We start from the raw sequence: 12,479 nt of genomic DNA, 5'->3' as shown, positions 1-12,479 counted from the left end.
GCAACCTGTGCTATATAACCTGGCCCTAGCCTGATGTGATATTAAATATTGTGAAATATATGTTTCAGAGATTTTATATTTTGTTGTCTTCCTCTGAGGAGTGCTGATCATCTTGAACTTGTGTTGGCTTATTTTCACATTTTACAGGTGTGGCTCTTTGGAAAGCCAAAGGTGTTTTCCTTCCTCACGCTCCAGTGGGCTCACCTTTGAAATTCTGTTTCTCTGTAGACCTTATACTGCTTTTGTTTAGGGTTGGGTCCTGATTAGGCCCTTGCTCTCATAAGATGTGGCCTGTCCCTCAAACATTATCTCAGCCACTTGCTCTCTCACTCATTATCTGGGTGGCAGCTCATTGGTGTTCTCCTTAGACCCTTGACCACACCAAGGCCTCTTTCTCCCTCAGAGCCTTTGGGTGTGCTGTCCTCTGCCTGGAAGACCCTTATCTCCACCTCTTACTGGGTATCAGTCTCAACTTCACCTCCTCAGAGAGGACTTTACTAGTTTTTCTATATAAAAAGCCTCCACCCATTCCCCCCCTACCACACCCTTTGCCATATTAACCTCTTGTTTCTTCCATAGAATTTGTCATGACTTTTAATTTGTTTACTTTTGCTTTGTCTCCCTCACTAGAACATAAACTTGAACTCTTTGAAAAGAGAAACCAGATTCTATACCATGTATATTTTTTAACTCTGGAGCCTATTACAACATTTGGGGCAGGATAGGAATTTAATAAATACTAGTTGACTGAAATAATAAATGAGTGGAACATATATAATGCTTTTCTTGATTCAGCTTCTTCTTACATAACCATTGAATATCAACCTGAATTGAACCATGGGTAATTTTGCCACCTAGGACCTTTTTTTTTTTTAACATGAAAACCATTTTTCTGCCCACCACCCTTGTCTTTTCTCCCCTTTACCTAGGTTAGGAGGCTTTTAGATCTCAACTAGGCTTTATTTTCCCTTCTCCAGAAAGCTTTCCTTTACTCTATTCTGTACCCTCCAGCAGTCTGTGTGACATGCCCCTAGAAGTTCCAATAACATTCTGAGCTTACTCCACATAAGGCAATGTTAGGTGGTGGCTGGATCCAAATTGCCTTAATTTGAGTCATGTTACTTACTACTACTCATAACTTTGGGCACTTTAATTTCATATTACTTCACTTTCTTTTTATGTAAAATAGAGCTAGTAATATACTAATCTAATTGTGTTTTCAGAAGATGAAATCAGATTGTGTAGGTCAAGTGCTCAGAACGGTTCCTGCCAGACAGTAAGAACACACAATTTTTAGCTATTATTTTTACACAGTAACTTCCTGTTAACTTGTCTCTTCCTTGTACATACTGAAAATTCCTGAAAGGCAGAAATACTGTCCTATTCATGCTTGATTCCTAAGCATCTGATACAAAGCTGGATTTATATTTACTGAATTGATTTCCTTCTCTCTTCTCCCTTCAAGCCCTCCAGATAGCTCCAAACGAATCTCTATTCGTGTTTTCCCACTACTTAAAATCTTCCCACTGCCTTCAGTTTGGTCTCTACGTTAAAAGGGCAATCAAAGACCAAGACACCATAGATCTGTCCTTCTCTAAACTTGCCATAAGTTTGTAGTTTGTTTTTATGTCTATAACACTGTTACTTTTCTTGTTTTTCTGTTCTTCAAATTTTTTTTCTCTTGTAAACTCAGTTATGGAGCAGTGAAGCAAAATTACATTTTCATTCGTTGGACAATGAACTTTAAGCAAGTTTCCTCGCAGATCTTACCATATCATGTAAAATAATTTTTCGTCACTTCTGTAGTTTTAATTTCTCAATAGTCTGTTTAAATCAACTGTGTACCCCAGGACCTCGATAAATGTTTCAATCAAATTTAGGTGAATTACAAAGCTATTTTAAAATACAATATAATTCCCTTCCCCAGTTAAAAACGAAACTAGTAGGCTTTTGTGACAAGTGAGCTGGTTGTGTCCTGTGCTGCCTTTGGGTAAGCCTGTAGCACCAAACAAGAAAGTACATCCGGTACCTAGAGTAGAAAGTGGTGGCTGCAAAGGGACTGGCCCAGACTTGTCCTAAATAAGTCTCCAATTTCGAGAACTGAATCAGGTGTCCCGCGGAGCGACAGAAAGCATCTTTGCTTTGAGGCTGGAAGCTCCGTTAATAGGCGCTTCAGGTGAGAAACCTGAGCCACCTGGGAATACCCAGCGCAGCTGGCTCCCCGTAAACTTGGGAGACTTTTATCGCTAGAAATAGAACTCATTCCAGGGACTTCCGGGCTGCGGGGGGCGGGGCAACGTGCTGACGTTACGTCACGTTCTTGCCTGACCTGCCACCCCGCCCTCTCCGCACTGTGACGTTCCCAGGGAGGAACGAAGCGTAAACAGCGCAGGGCATTTTGGGAGGGGGATTGTTTCACGCAGGAAGCAGGCTCCATTTTAGCGCCGCCCGCTGTCGCCATCTGTTTCCCTTCCCTCCCCGTTACCGCCTCCCGTTCCTAAGCCCCAACGGGAAGGCTGGGCCTGGGGTGGGGGAGGCAGGAGTGAAAGGAGGAAAGGGGAAAAGGGAGAAAGGGAAGAAGTGGGGAGAAAGGGTGGGTCGGGAAGGGTGAGTGGTAGAGGCTAACGTGCGAAGCGCGCAAGCCCAGCGGACGGACTGACGGACGCGCCTGTGGTTCTGCTGCCGCGGCTGCGGCGCCCGCGCGAGTCGCGTCGAAGCGGCGGTGGCGGCTGCGGCGGCAGCAGCGGAAACAAGAGGGGAGCAATGGCGGCCGACAGCCGAGAGGAGAAAGGTTAGTGCGGAGAAAGGTGATGGGCGGAGGTGGGGCTCGGGAGTGGGTCGACGGAGCCGTGGTCGTCGTTGTGGGTAGGGGAGGTTAGCTTCCTCCGCGCGGAGCCGGTCTCTCCATCGAGACGCTTGGACTCATTGGAAAAGACAAGGCCTGCCCTTTCGTCCTCGGTCTCCACATAACCTAACACTTCATCTAGCCTTGGATTTTCCTTTAATCCTAATTCCCTTTTTCACTTAACGTTTATGTGTCCTGGGCGCGGCAGAGAGAAGGCCTGTTCTGAGTTGCAGGCCCTTAGGTTTATTTCCTGGTAGTGGTATGCGGATGTAATGCGTATCTTCAAAACAGCCTTTTCTGTTAGGCTGAATTTCGAAAACCCTTAATACCCTTAAAGCTGGTAATCTATTAAGTAAGCATATTTAAGAAGTGATATAGGTAGATAATTTCGCGAAATGTCTACGAGTAACTTATGGCTGTTCTGTTAAATAGGCAAAGTGGCAAGAATGGCCTGTTTGGTTCCTCAGATACTTATTTTGGAAAACGTGATGTTTGAAAAGATGATTATGTGATTTAGGCCAGGCAGGAAAAATCCTGGCCACTATTGTGATAGACACACGTTGTGCGTAGTTCCTAGAGGGTACAACCAGGAACAAATGGATACAGTTTGTAGAGAGTCGGAGGGCTACAGTTACTTTAAATATGGGAAGAACTGATGTTGCCAGAATGAAATGTCATGTCTTTTTAAATACCGACCTTCCAAGCCCTGGAAATGTTAATGTAGATCCTGAATCAGTACAAGTCTGGAGAGTGGTCTAGATTGGATGGTACGTTAAGGTTTTTTACAACCCTAAGATTACCATGATAGATTTGGCAAGGTTATGGTTGATAAAAATCTGGCCAGCTGCTGTCCTGTATTTTACGGATCTACTCTTTTGTGTGGCTAATTGATTTGGGGGAGGGAGGATTTGTTAAGTGGGCTGTAGAGTCAAGTTCCATTAGACTTGTGACCTCTCATTTTTCTCCTTGAAAGAGTTTTCATGAATCAGTGAACTGCTCAATAATAGGGACAGGCTTGGGCAACGGAGTGGGTGGGAATATGTTTAAGATATGGCTCCTATCTCAAAGCAACTCGGTGATTAGGTTTTAGTAGTTCAATTTTCCTTCCTTAAACGAATCCTAAAAAGCCTCTCCCTTCCTTTTGAGAAGTCCAGAAGGAATGTGATCATAGGATTACATGGTGTTAGTGAATAAAAGAAACTGCTTTTAATTAGTAGTAAAGTAGTATTAAGTAGATGATTTTAATCAGGAAGAATTAATTCAGTCAACATTTGATTGTTTCAGAGTGTAATCTATGATCTGTGTGTATGGGAGTGGGTGGTGATTGTGGTGGGTGAGATGAACTAGATAAAAAATGAGTAAAAGCTCAGTACTTCTTAAGAGTTCAGTGTCTGTTAAGGTGAACATAGTTGTAAGTCATTTATGGAGTAGACACAATATTGTACACGGAGGAAAAAAGTAGGTGATATTTTATAAATTTTGTTTCAGAAACGGATTTAGTGATGAAAACGTCTAAATGCATAAACTTTGTAACTATTATTGGGAAGTAGTAATGCCACCTATTAGCAATACTCAGGATAAATTGTCCAGCTTCTGAAAGGCCTCCCATTTGTGTAGTTTTTAAAAAATTAATTTTCATAATTCAGCTTCATTTCAGAATTTATGATGTAAGTACTTATAGTTTAAGATTGTCTCTAGTTTACTGGGAAAGCTAGCAGATACATACCTACTGGAATTGCTTATTTAATTTTGGAATGAGCAGATTTCTAGAATAACCCACTTTGCATGTATGGAAACTGAGGCCTAGGGTGTCTCACTTTCTTGATCTTTGTCAAACAGCTAGAATAATAGCCAGAATTAGAATTAATGCTTGACTCTTTCTTTTCATGTTGAACAGGGAAAAATGGGAAGCTAAGTACTTATTGTCATCAGTAGGATGACAGTGAAACACTAGGAAATTGTAAAGGTAAACCCTGTCACAAATCTTAGACATGTCACAAACCTTAAGTCCTTTCTTGAAAGATTCCGTAAGTGGTGTAAGATCTTGATAAGAAATGAGTTTAAGTTGCAGAAATTTGCTATAAATCACAGAGCAGTTACAACACTTCAGTTATAAAGTCCTTGGATTATTGGGCTTTGCACATTAGCTGTGTAATAAGCAGACATTACCTTCTATAAATGCTTCTGTAATACCCATACCTAGAAAGTGAAGCCTATAACTGGAGAATTTGCCAGCTTCCTGATTCCTGTGGTGATTGTCCAGAAAGTAGATGTGGAAGATGTTGGAATGTTGGTGGTATTAACTAGTGTTAATTGCCATTTTTCTGTGTTTTCCATTATAAACACCTGGTTTATATTTTATTTCTTAAGTTCTTAAAAATTTCTCTCTGAAGAACAGTTATACAAGTTTAATGTATCTAAAATGTGGATAATGAGGTACCACTTTTGAAAGTAACATGTTTTCTGCATTACCAGACTGGAAGCTCCATGAAGGCCAGGAGTATGTCTTGTTTACCAGGTTCCTGGTGTACAGTAATTATGTCTCAGTGCCTCGAATAAATGATTTAGAAGATTGTAAATCATTAGCTCAAGGTTGGACTTCATTAATGACTGACTAGTTATGACTAGTTATGTGATATTTGCTATTGATGTCCAAAGTTAAGAGTTTCCCAGTTTAAATTATATACATACACACACTCATGCAGGCAAATACATATAAATATGTATGCATGGTTATATATACACACATATATGTGTATACACACTGTAGCCCTCACTATAGTAAGTCCTTAGGGTTAGATTGACTTGGTCCACTTTAGTTAGGGCTTTGTAAAGCATAGAGTATGTATTTGATATTCCGATATATTTGTTTTACCCATAATAGAAGTAGGAGAAAAAAATTACAAATGCCCTCCTTAGACTTCAATTGTATGCGTTTTGGAAGACAGGAAATTTGGATGGTATAGGAAATCCAAGTCTCTACACTTCTTGAAGAATGACGGTTTTGAGTGACAAAAAAGTAACTGAGAGACTGGTCTAATGTACAACACAACAGAAGGGGAGGCTCCAGGAAATCTTGCTACGTTGCCAAACCCGACTAAAACTACATTAAGTGAATTAAAATAAAAACTGTAATGTATTATGGTGCCCTGTATTGGAAAACAAAATAAGTAGTATATTTAAGTACCCAGTTTTTTGTTTTTGTTTTTTTTTTCTTTAAATATTTCAGGTCTTAGTCTGATGCTGGATCCTGAAATAAATAGTACTTTGTATCTCCTAACCCAGAAGCTTCCTGGGTCAAAAAAATGAACTGCGTCTCAGATAAAGGTTAATTTTCTACACTGATATCCCTGGAGTTAAGGTTTGTGGCCTTCGTGGGCCAGGAATTTCAAGGTTGAGGTGTGATTCTGGTAGAGTGGAAACAGCATTAAATTTGGATTCAGAACTGAGATTTAAGTCACAGTACTTTAATTCTTTGGGCTTCATTTGGGATATTTTTTGTTTCCTTGTTTTGCTTCCTATACCCATGGATCTGTACCTCTTTCCCAAAACTCAGTTTGTTAATAATATCGATAGTTTGTGATAACTAAGATTATGCTTGCTTAACAAGTGATGATAATGAAGTCCGTATAAAAACATCATATATTGTGAATGCAAAACGTTCACAGATTATTGCATTTCCATAGAGGAATCAAGCTAGCAGTAGCCTGCTTTGTTTTGTTTTTAATTGAGGCAGCATTTAAAAGACAATTTCAAATAAAAATCTGAATTTGGGAATCCTCTCGAAAATTTGTAAGATCCGACATAGCACTTGTATTCGGTCAAGGCAGTTAATCCACTTGAGTTGAATAGGCTTGTACCCTTTAGCATTCCTACTCTTCCACAAAGTATCATATATACTAAAACTGAAGTTTGGTGTCCCTGTGCCTCAGTGTCTTGAACCTTAAATTTTCTTGCAGTTATTTAACATCAGTGTTGTTCAGGAGTTGTGGGTTTATATGCATTCTAGGGTCAGGCAGATAAAGTACTTACTTAGTACTGTAGGTAATGGTGAGTGTTAGGTTATAGACAGTAAAGGAGTAAGCATGGTATATGTTCAGGCAATATTAGTAAATACACTGATGTATGGGGCATAAACCCAGATTGTCTCATGCAAAACTATGACGTAAGTTACCTTCTCTGTGTCTTAACAGAAGACTATCAGGACTGCTCCATCTGGTTTTTTTCAGATGGGAGTCTGGGCCCCTAGTGATCAAATAGTCTTTTTTTTTTAAATGTAGGGTCTGGATTTTTATATTAAATCCTTGGCACTTTCAAAAACAAAGCATCCAAGAGCTAGATTCATCCTACAGGCTGTTAGTGTATAACTTTGAATGGATTTGAACTTTAGCTGTAAATGGAAATACTGTTTATTTGTGTTTCATTTGAGTTAATTTGTTGCACTGACATATTGTGGAAAAATTCATTTTGTTGTGGCATCTAAAACACAATTTTCAGGGTTTTAAAAGGATTTTTTTAAAAAGACTGTATAGTTCTTTATATAGACTTCTCAAAAAAAATGAAGTGCTTTAACTGTAGAAATACTGCATTTGAGTTATTTTTTATATAGAATTCTTAACCTGGCATTTGCTAGCCTTTGTTCATTTTATTGCTAATATTCTTAAGGTGCTGCTGTCAAACTACTGTGAAGAAATTGTATATGTACATATCACTATACAGAATAATAATGCTAAATTTCAGGATAAAGTGAGTGATTTAAAACATTAAAGTAGTTTAAAGAGAGTCACCCTAGAGAACCGGTGGATGTTACTTTATCTCTTAAAGACATAGTTATTTCTTTCTAAAAAGGATATGCCAGTGATAGAGAGTCTTTAATAGTAGTAGCTTCTGAGACTACTAAAATAATCTTTCTTTATAACTAATTCATTTTAAATTGAAAACATGAATTAAAATATATACAAACTCCTTTCTCTAGCCAATGAATGAAGTGGTCAGAGGAAGCAGCTTGTTAGCTTTATAACCCAATACTATGAACTCTCTCACCTTTTTAAACCAGATTTTGCTTTTTAAGAGTACTCCTTATATTTATAATTAAAACCCCTAAGTTTAAGCAAAACTAAGCAGGTGGTGGTAGTTTTGAAAACATCTATCAAGTATTTAACATTTCAACCAACAATAGGTGGAGTCCATAGCTCCTCTCTTTGAACCTGAGTAGACTTTTGTGATTGTCTCTGAATAAAATACTGTGGCACTGTTGCTGAGCTTCTGCCTAAACCACCATGAAAGCTCTAAACCACCATGAAAGAGGTCGGCCTACGCTGAAGCTGTCATGGGGGAAAGTGACCATAGAAAGGAGTGCCCTAGGAACCCCAGCTGTTCTGAGACTTCCCAGCCAAGGTATGTGAATAAGCAAGCCTTCAAATGATTCTAGCTAACCCTTAACTGCAGCCACGTGAGAGACCCTAGTTGAGCCTCAGAACCATAAGCAATAATAGTAAATTACTGTATTGTTTTAAGTCACCAAGTTTTTGGGGTAGCATGTTAAACTTACAGCAGTAGATAGTAGGAACATTTATGCATTTGTCTTATTGAGAAAAGAGGATTTTATTTTATGTGCTGGACCAGATTTTGTGTATCATGTACCCTAGTCATTAACAAAAGGTTCAGAAGCATCAAATAACTGCCCTGTCCACCCCCTTCCCTTCCCCAAACACTGATCTTTTTATTCTAAATGCCTCTTTTCAGAGGTGAAGAAACTGGAGCTGAGACTGGGACTTTCCTAAAGATACCTAGCTCTTAAATGATGACCTGGATTTTCTTGCTTCCAAATACAAATCTCTTGCTCCTATGTATCATATTTCAGCAAATATATAAGCGATTTCAGTGGTGGAGAGAAGTAAATTAAAATGTGATCTTTTATATCGGGGTCAGATAGAAAATAATATTTTAGGCTTTGTGGGCCACATAAGGTCTTCGTCATATATTCTTTCCTTTTTTTTAAGACACAACCTTAAAAATGAAGAAACCATTTATATCTTGCCAGTCAAAAATAGGCCATGGGCTGAATTTGTCCTGCAGGTCTTATTAGTTGGCTGATACTGTGATAAAACCACAGTTAGGTTTTTTTTTTTTTCCACAGTTAGGTTTTTGATGTCATAGACTATAATATGGATAAAAATTTGTAGACCATCAAGTGAGGATGTTATGGTTGATCTTAAAGTAAATTTAAGGTGCTATAATGTTGGTAATATGGAGCTTTCTGGTGCACTAATTTGGAATTGATCTACTAGTGCACATGACCTTTCAGTGATACTTTGTAGTTTTGTTTTCTTATATTTTGTTTGAAGATGCTTATTTTATAATAGCCAGGACATGGAAGCAACCTAAGTGTCCATCGACAGATGAATGGATAAAGAAGATGTGGCACATATATACAATGGAATATTACTCAGCCATAAAAAGAAACAAAACTGAGTTATTTGTAGTGAGGTGGATGGACCTAAAGTCTATCATACAGAGTGAAGTAAGTCAGAAAGAGAAAAATAAATACTGTATGCTAACACATATATATATATGGAATCTAAAGAAAAAAAAGGGTTCTGATGAACCTAGGGGCAAGACAGGAATAAAGACGCAGACATAGAGATGGACTTGAGGATACAGGGAGGGGAAAGGGGTAAGCTGAGACAAAGTGAGAGAGTTGACATATATACATTGACATTGACATATATACACTACCAAATGTAAAATAGATAGCTGGGGGGAAGCAGCCGCATAGCACAGGGAGATCAGCTCCTGCTTTGTGACCACCTAGAGGGGTGGGATAGGGAGTGTGGGAGGGAGACGCAAGAGGGAAGAGATATGGGGATATATGTATATATATAGCTTATTCACTTTGTTATACAGTAGCAACTAACACAAAATGTAAAGCAATTATACCTCAATAAAGATGTTAAAAAAAAAAAAGATGATTTTAATGTCCCCCATCTGATTTAACCGTAAATTTAGAAAGCCTGAACTCTAGACGTGTGAATTTGCTCAACTTGAATTTCTGAGCTTCTGTTTCTTTATCTGCAGAGTATTGGATCTAAAACATACCTTGTGTGTGTCATGTATGATATGTGTGAAAGTGATAAAATGTTAGAAAAGCAAGTATTGATTAATATTTTAAAATTTTGTAGATGCTTTCTAAAACTGCAACCAATCTTTGAATTTGACTAATAAAATTATTTGTTAAAGCTTTTTAAGACAGTAATACCCTTTCTATAGGGAAACCATGATTTAGGCATGTCTGAAATTTAAATTGATTAATTAACCTGCACAGTTATTTCATTCTGTGTTTAGCATGTCTGGATTTAGCATGTATAAAAGTTCATGTGAATGTTCAGGCTTTTGAAGTGGATATTTCTAATCAAGAACTAGTATTTCATGAAAAGATTTGTGTAGCACTGTATTTACTTAATTGCGTATTTTGCTGTCCTAGTTGTATGTTTTTTCTTTTGCTTCTACAGATATCTTATTTTTCAAGATCTGTTGGACCCACTTTTTACTGACTAGAGAGCTTTGACCTAAGAATAATTGAATATCTGAAAAACTTGGGTTTTAAAAAATCAAATTGTATGTTTTTATTTTTTATTTACAATATAACGTCCAAAAATTGTGTTTGCCACCATTCAGGCCTTCAGGGAATTTCCTCAGTGAAAACATGAACCCAGAGGATGAGAGAAGCCTTTTTGGTTGGCATATCTTGATTTTCAGTACCATTTAAGAAAATAAGTAAATAAAAATGATAACAGTCTGTATAGTATATATTCATTTTAGAAAAATGGTAAAGTACAGAAAAGCATTCTTACCAAAGAAATCAGTTACGATGCTATTCCAAGCATAGGTAATTTTCAGTGTTTTTTTTTTTAATTTTTATTGGGGTGTAATTGATTTACAATGTTGTGTTAGTTTCAGGTGTACAGCAGAGTGAATCTGTTATACAAATACATATATCCACTCTTTTTTAGATTCTTTTCCCATATAGGCCATTACAGAGAGTTGAGTAGAGTTCCCTGTGCTATACAGTAGGTCCTTATTAGTTATCTATTTTATATATAGTAGTGTGTATGTGTCAGTGTTATTAAGTAGCAGCAGTGACTCCAAGCACAGAGGAAGATACATTGTTACCTTTTCCATATCCTGTGTAACCTTGCTTTCCTTCTTATTATGCCTACATTATCTGTTTTAGTTCTCTTGAGTCACTGATTTCTGTCCCTCTTGGGGGATATTTGAACTCCATCTAACCTGTTCATAGACCTCAGGTTAATAATCCTTGCTACAATTTTAGTGGGCTTTCCTTTTTGGCTGGAGCTGTGATACAATTGTCCTATCTCATCAGTTTTTATGATTTTATACCTCTCTTTACGTCACCTTAGATTTGGAAGATATTTTTTGATGCCAGGATATTTAGTGTCAAAACATTTACCATTAGCTTTAGTGCCTTATTTGAAAAAAAAAATCAGTTTAAAGTAGTAAATACATAGTTGCATGTATTTCTAAGACTTATTTTATCCAGTTGGACTGAGTTGGGGGTAGGGAAGGTGATGGGGTAATAAAACTGAGTTCTAAATTTTCACAATCATTGACTGTATCAATTACAGTCAAGTTTCCTTGTCTGAACAAGTTATACTTTTATAGTCCATGCTAGCAGCCTCAAATGTTTTTGATTGTGTACCCCGTCAGTAATTTTCTTCTTTTAACTTACTTGGACATTATTTCAGACAAACAGGATAGCTGTAAGGATAGTACAAAGAATTCTTTTGCTTTTCAGCCACGTTCCACAAATGTTAACATTTTTACCACATTTGTCTTTCTGACTCATTCTTTCTCCCTCTTTTGTCAGTTGTAGACATGATGCTTCTTTGCCCCTAAATAGTTACGTATGTATTTCCTAAAAAGTAGAATTCTCTTTTACTTAACTGTAGTACTATCAAAATCAGGAAATTGACATTGATACTTGTAATCTACAGATCTTGTTTAGATTTCACTAGTTTTTCAGTTGTCTCAGGTAATGTGCTCTGTCAGTTATTGTATCTTTTAGTCTCCTTTAATCTGAAGTATTTCCTTAGTGTTTGTATTTCATGAATGAACTGTGACATTTTTGGATGCCTCTAAATTTAGGTTGGTTTGATGTTTGTTTACTCATGTATAGGTTTAGGTTTTGCATAGGAATATCACAGAATTTTTCTATTCATAGTGCATCATTCCAGGGGTTCCATGTTGTTGATTTGACCCACTGCTAGTGATGTTAATCTTGATTGCTTGGTTAAGCTGGAGTGTGCCAGATTTCTCGACTGTACAATGGTAATAAGTATTCTGCCCGGAGTACACAATCTTTGATAAATGTATGTTTATTTAAATATTATACACATGTATTTTTATTATTGTGCACATTTTAAAGCAGGTACAAACATTAGACATTAAAGGATGAGCTACAAATACAGAAGGTCTCACTTTTTCTTTTTGTACCCCAGTATATCCTTTCATACCTTATGGATTATATATACTCCTGACTTTGTAGACCAGAGCTGTGCATCATATCCTTTACTTTATATCGTTTTATAGGAATTATTCTTGTGTCTTGATCCTG

The 12,479-nt window shown here is 37.4% G+C and overlaps 1 protein-coding gene across 2 annotated transcripts in view; it reads left to right on the top strand.

Annotated features, from left to right (window-relative positions):
- Positions 1-2,413: 2,413 nt before the first annotated feature.
- The window catches only part of YTHDC1 (YTH N6-methyladenosine RNA binding protein C1), a 34,685-nt gene continuing 24,619 nt past the window's right edge, over positions 2,414-12,479 (top strand). For both annotated transcript variants that reach the window (XM_082653227.1, XM_082653226.1), the window contains exon 1: positions 2,414-2,791. In XM_082653227.1, the coding sequence (XP_082509353.1) occupies positions 2,764-2,791 (28 nt within the window). In that variant the 5' untranslated portion in view covers positions 2,414-2,763. The remainder of the gene's footprint in view (positions 2,792-12,479) is intronic.

This window comes from Grampus griseus, assembly GCF_964374135.1.
Source record: "Grampus griseus genome assembly, chromosome: 4".
Classification (NCBI taxonomy): domain Eukaryota; kingdom Metazoa; phylum Chordata; class Mammalia; order Artiodactyla; family Delphinidae; genus Grampus; species Grampus griseus.
The sequence above is the reverse complement of the archived record's forward strand: the minus strand, read 5'-3'. Positions and strand labels throughout refer to the sequence as shown.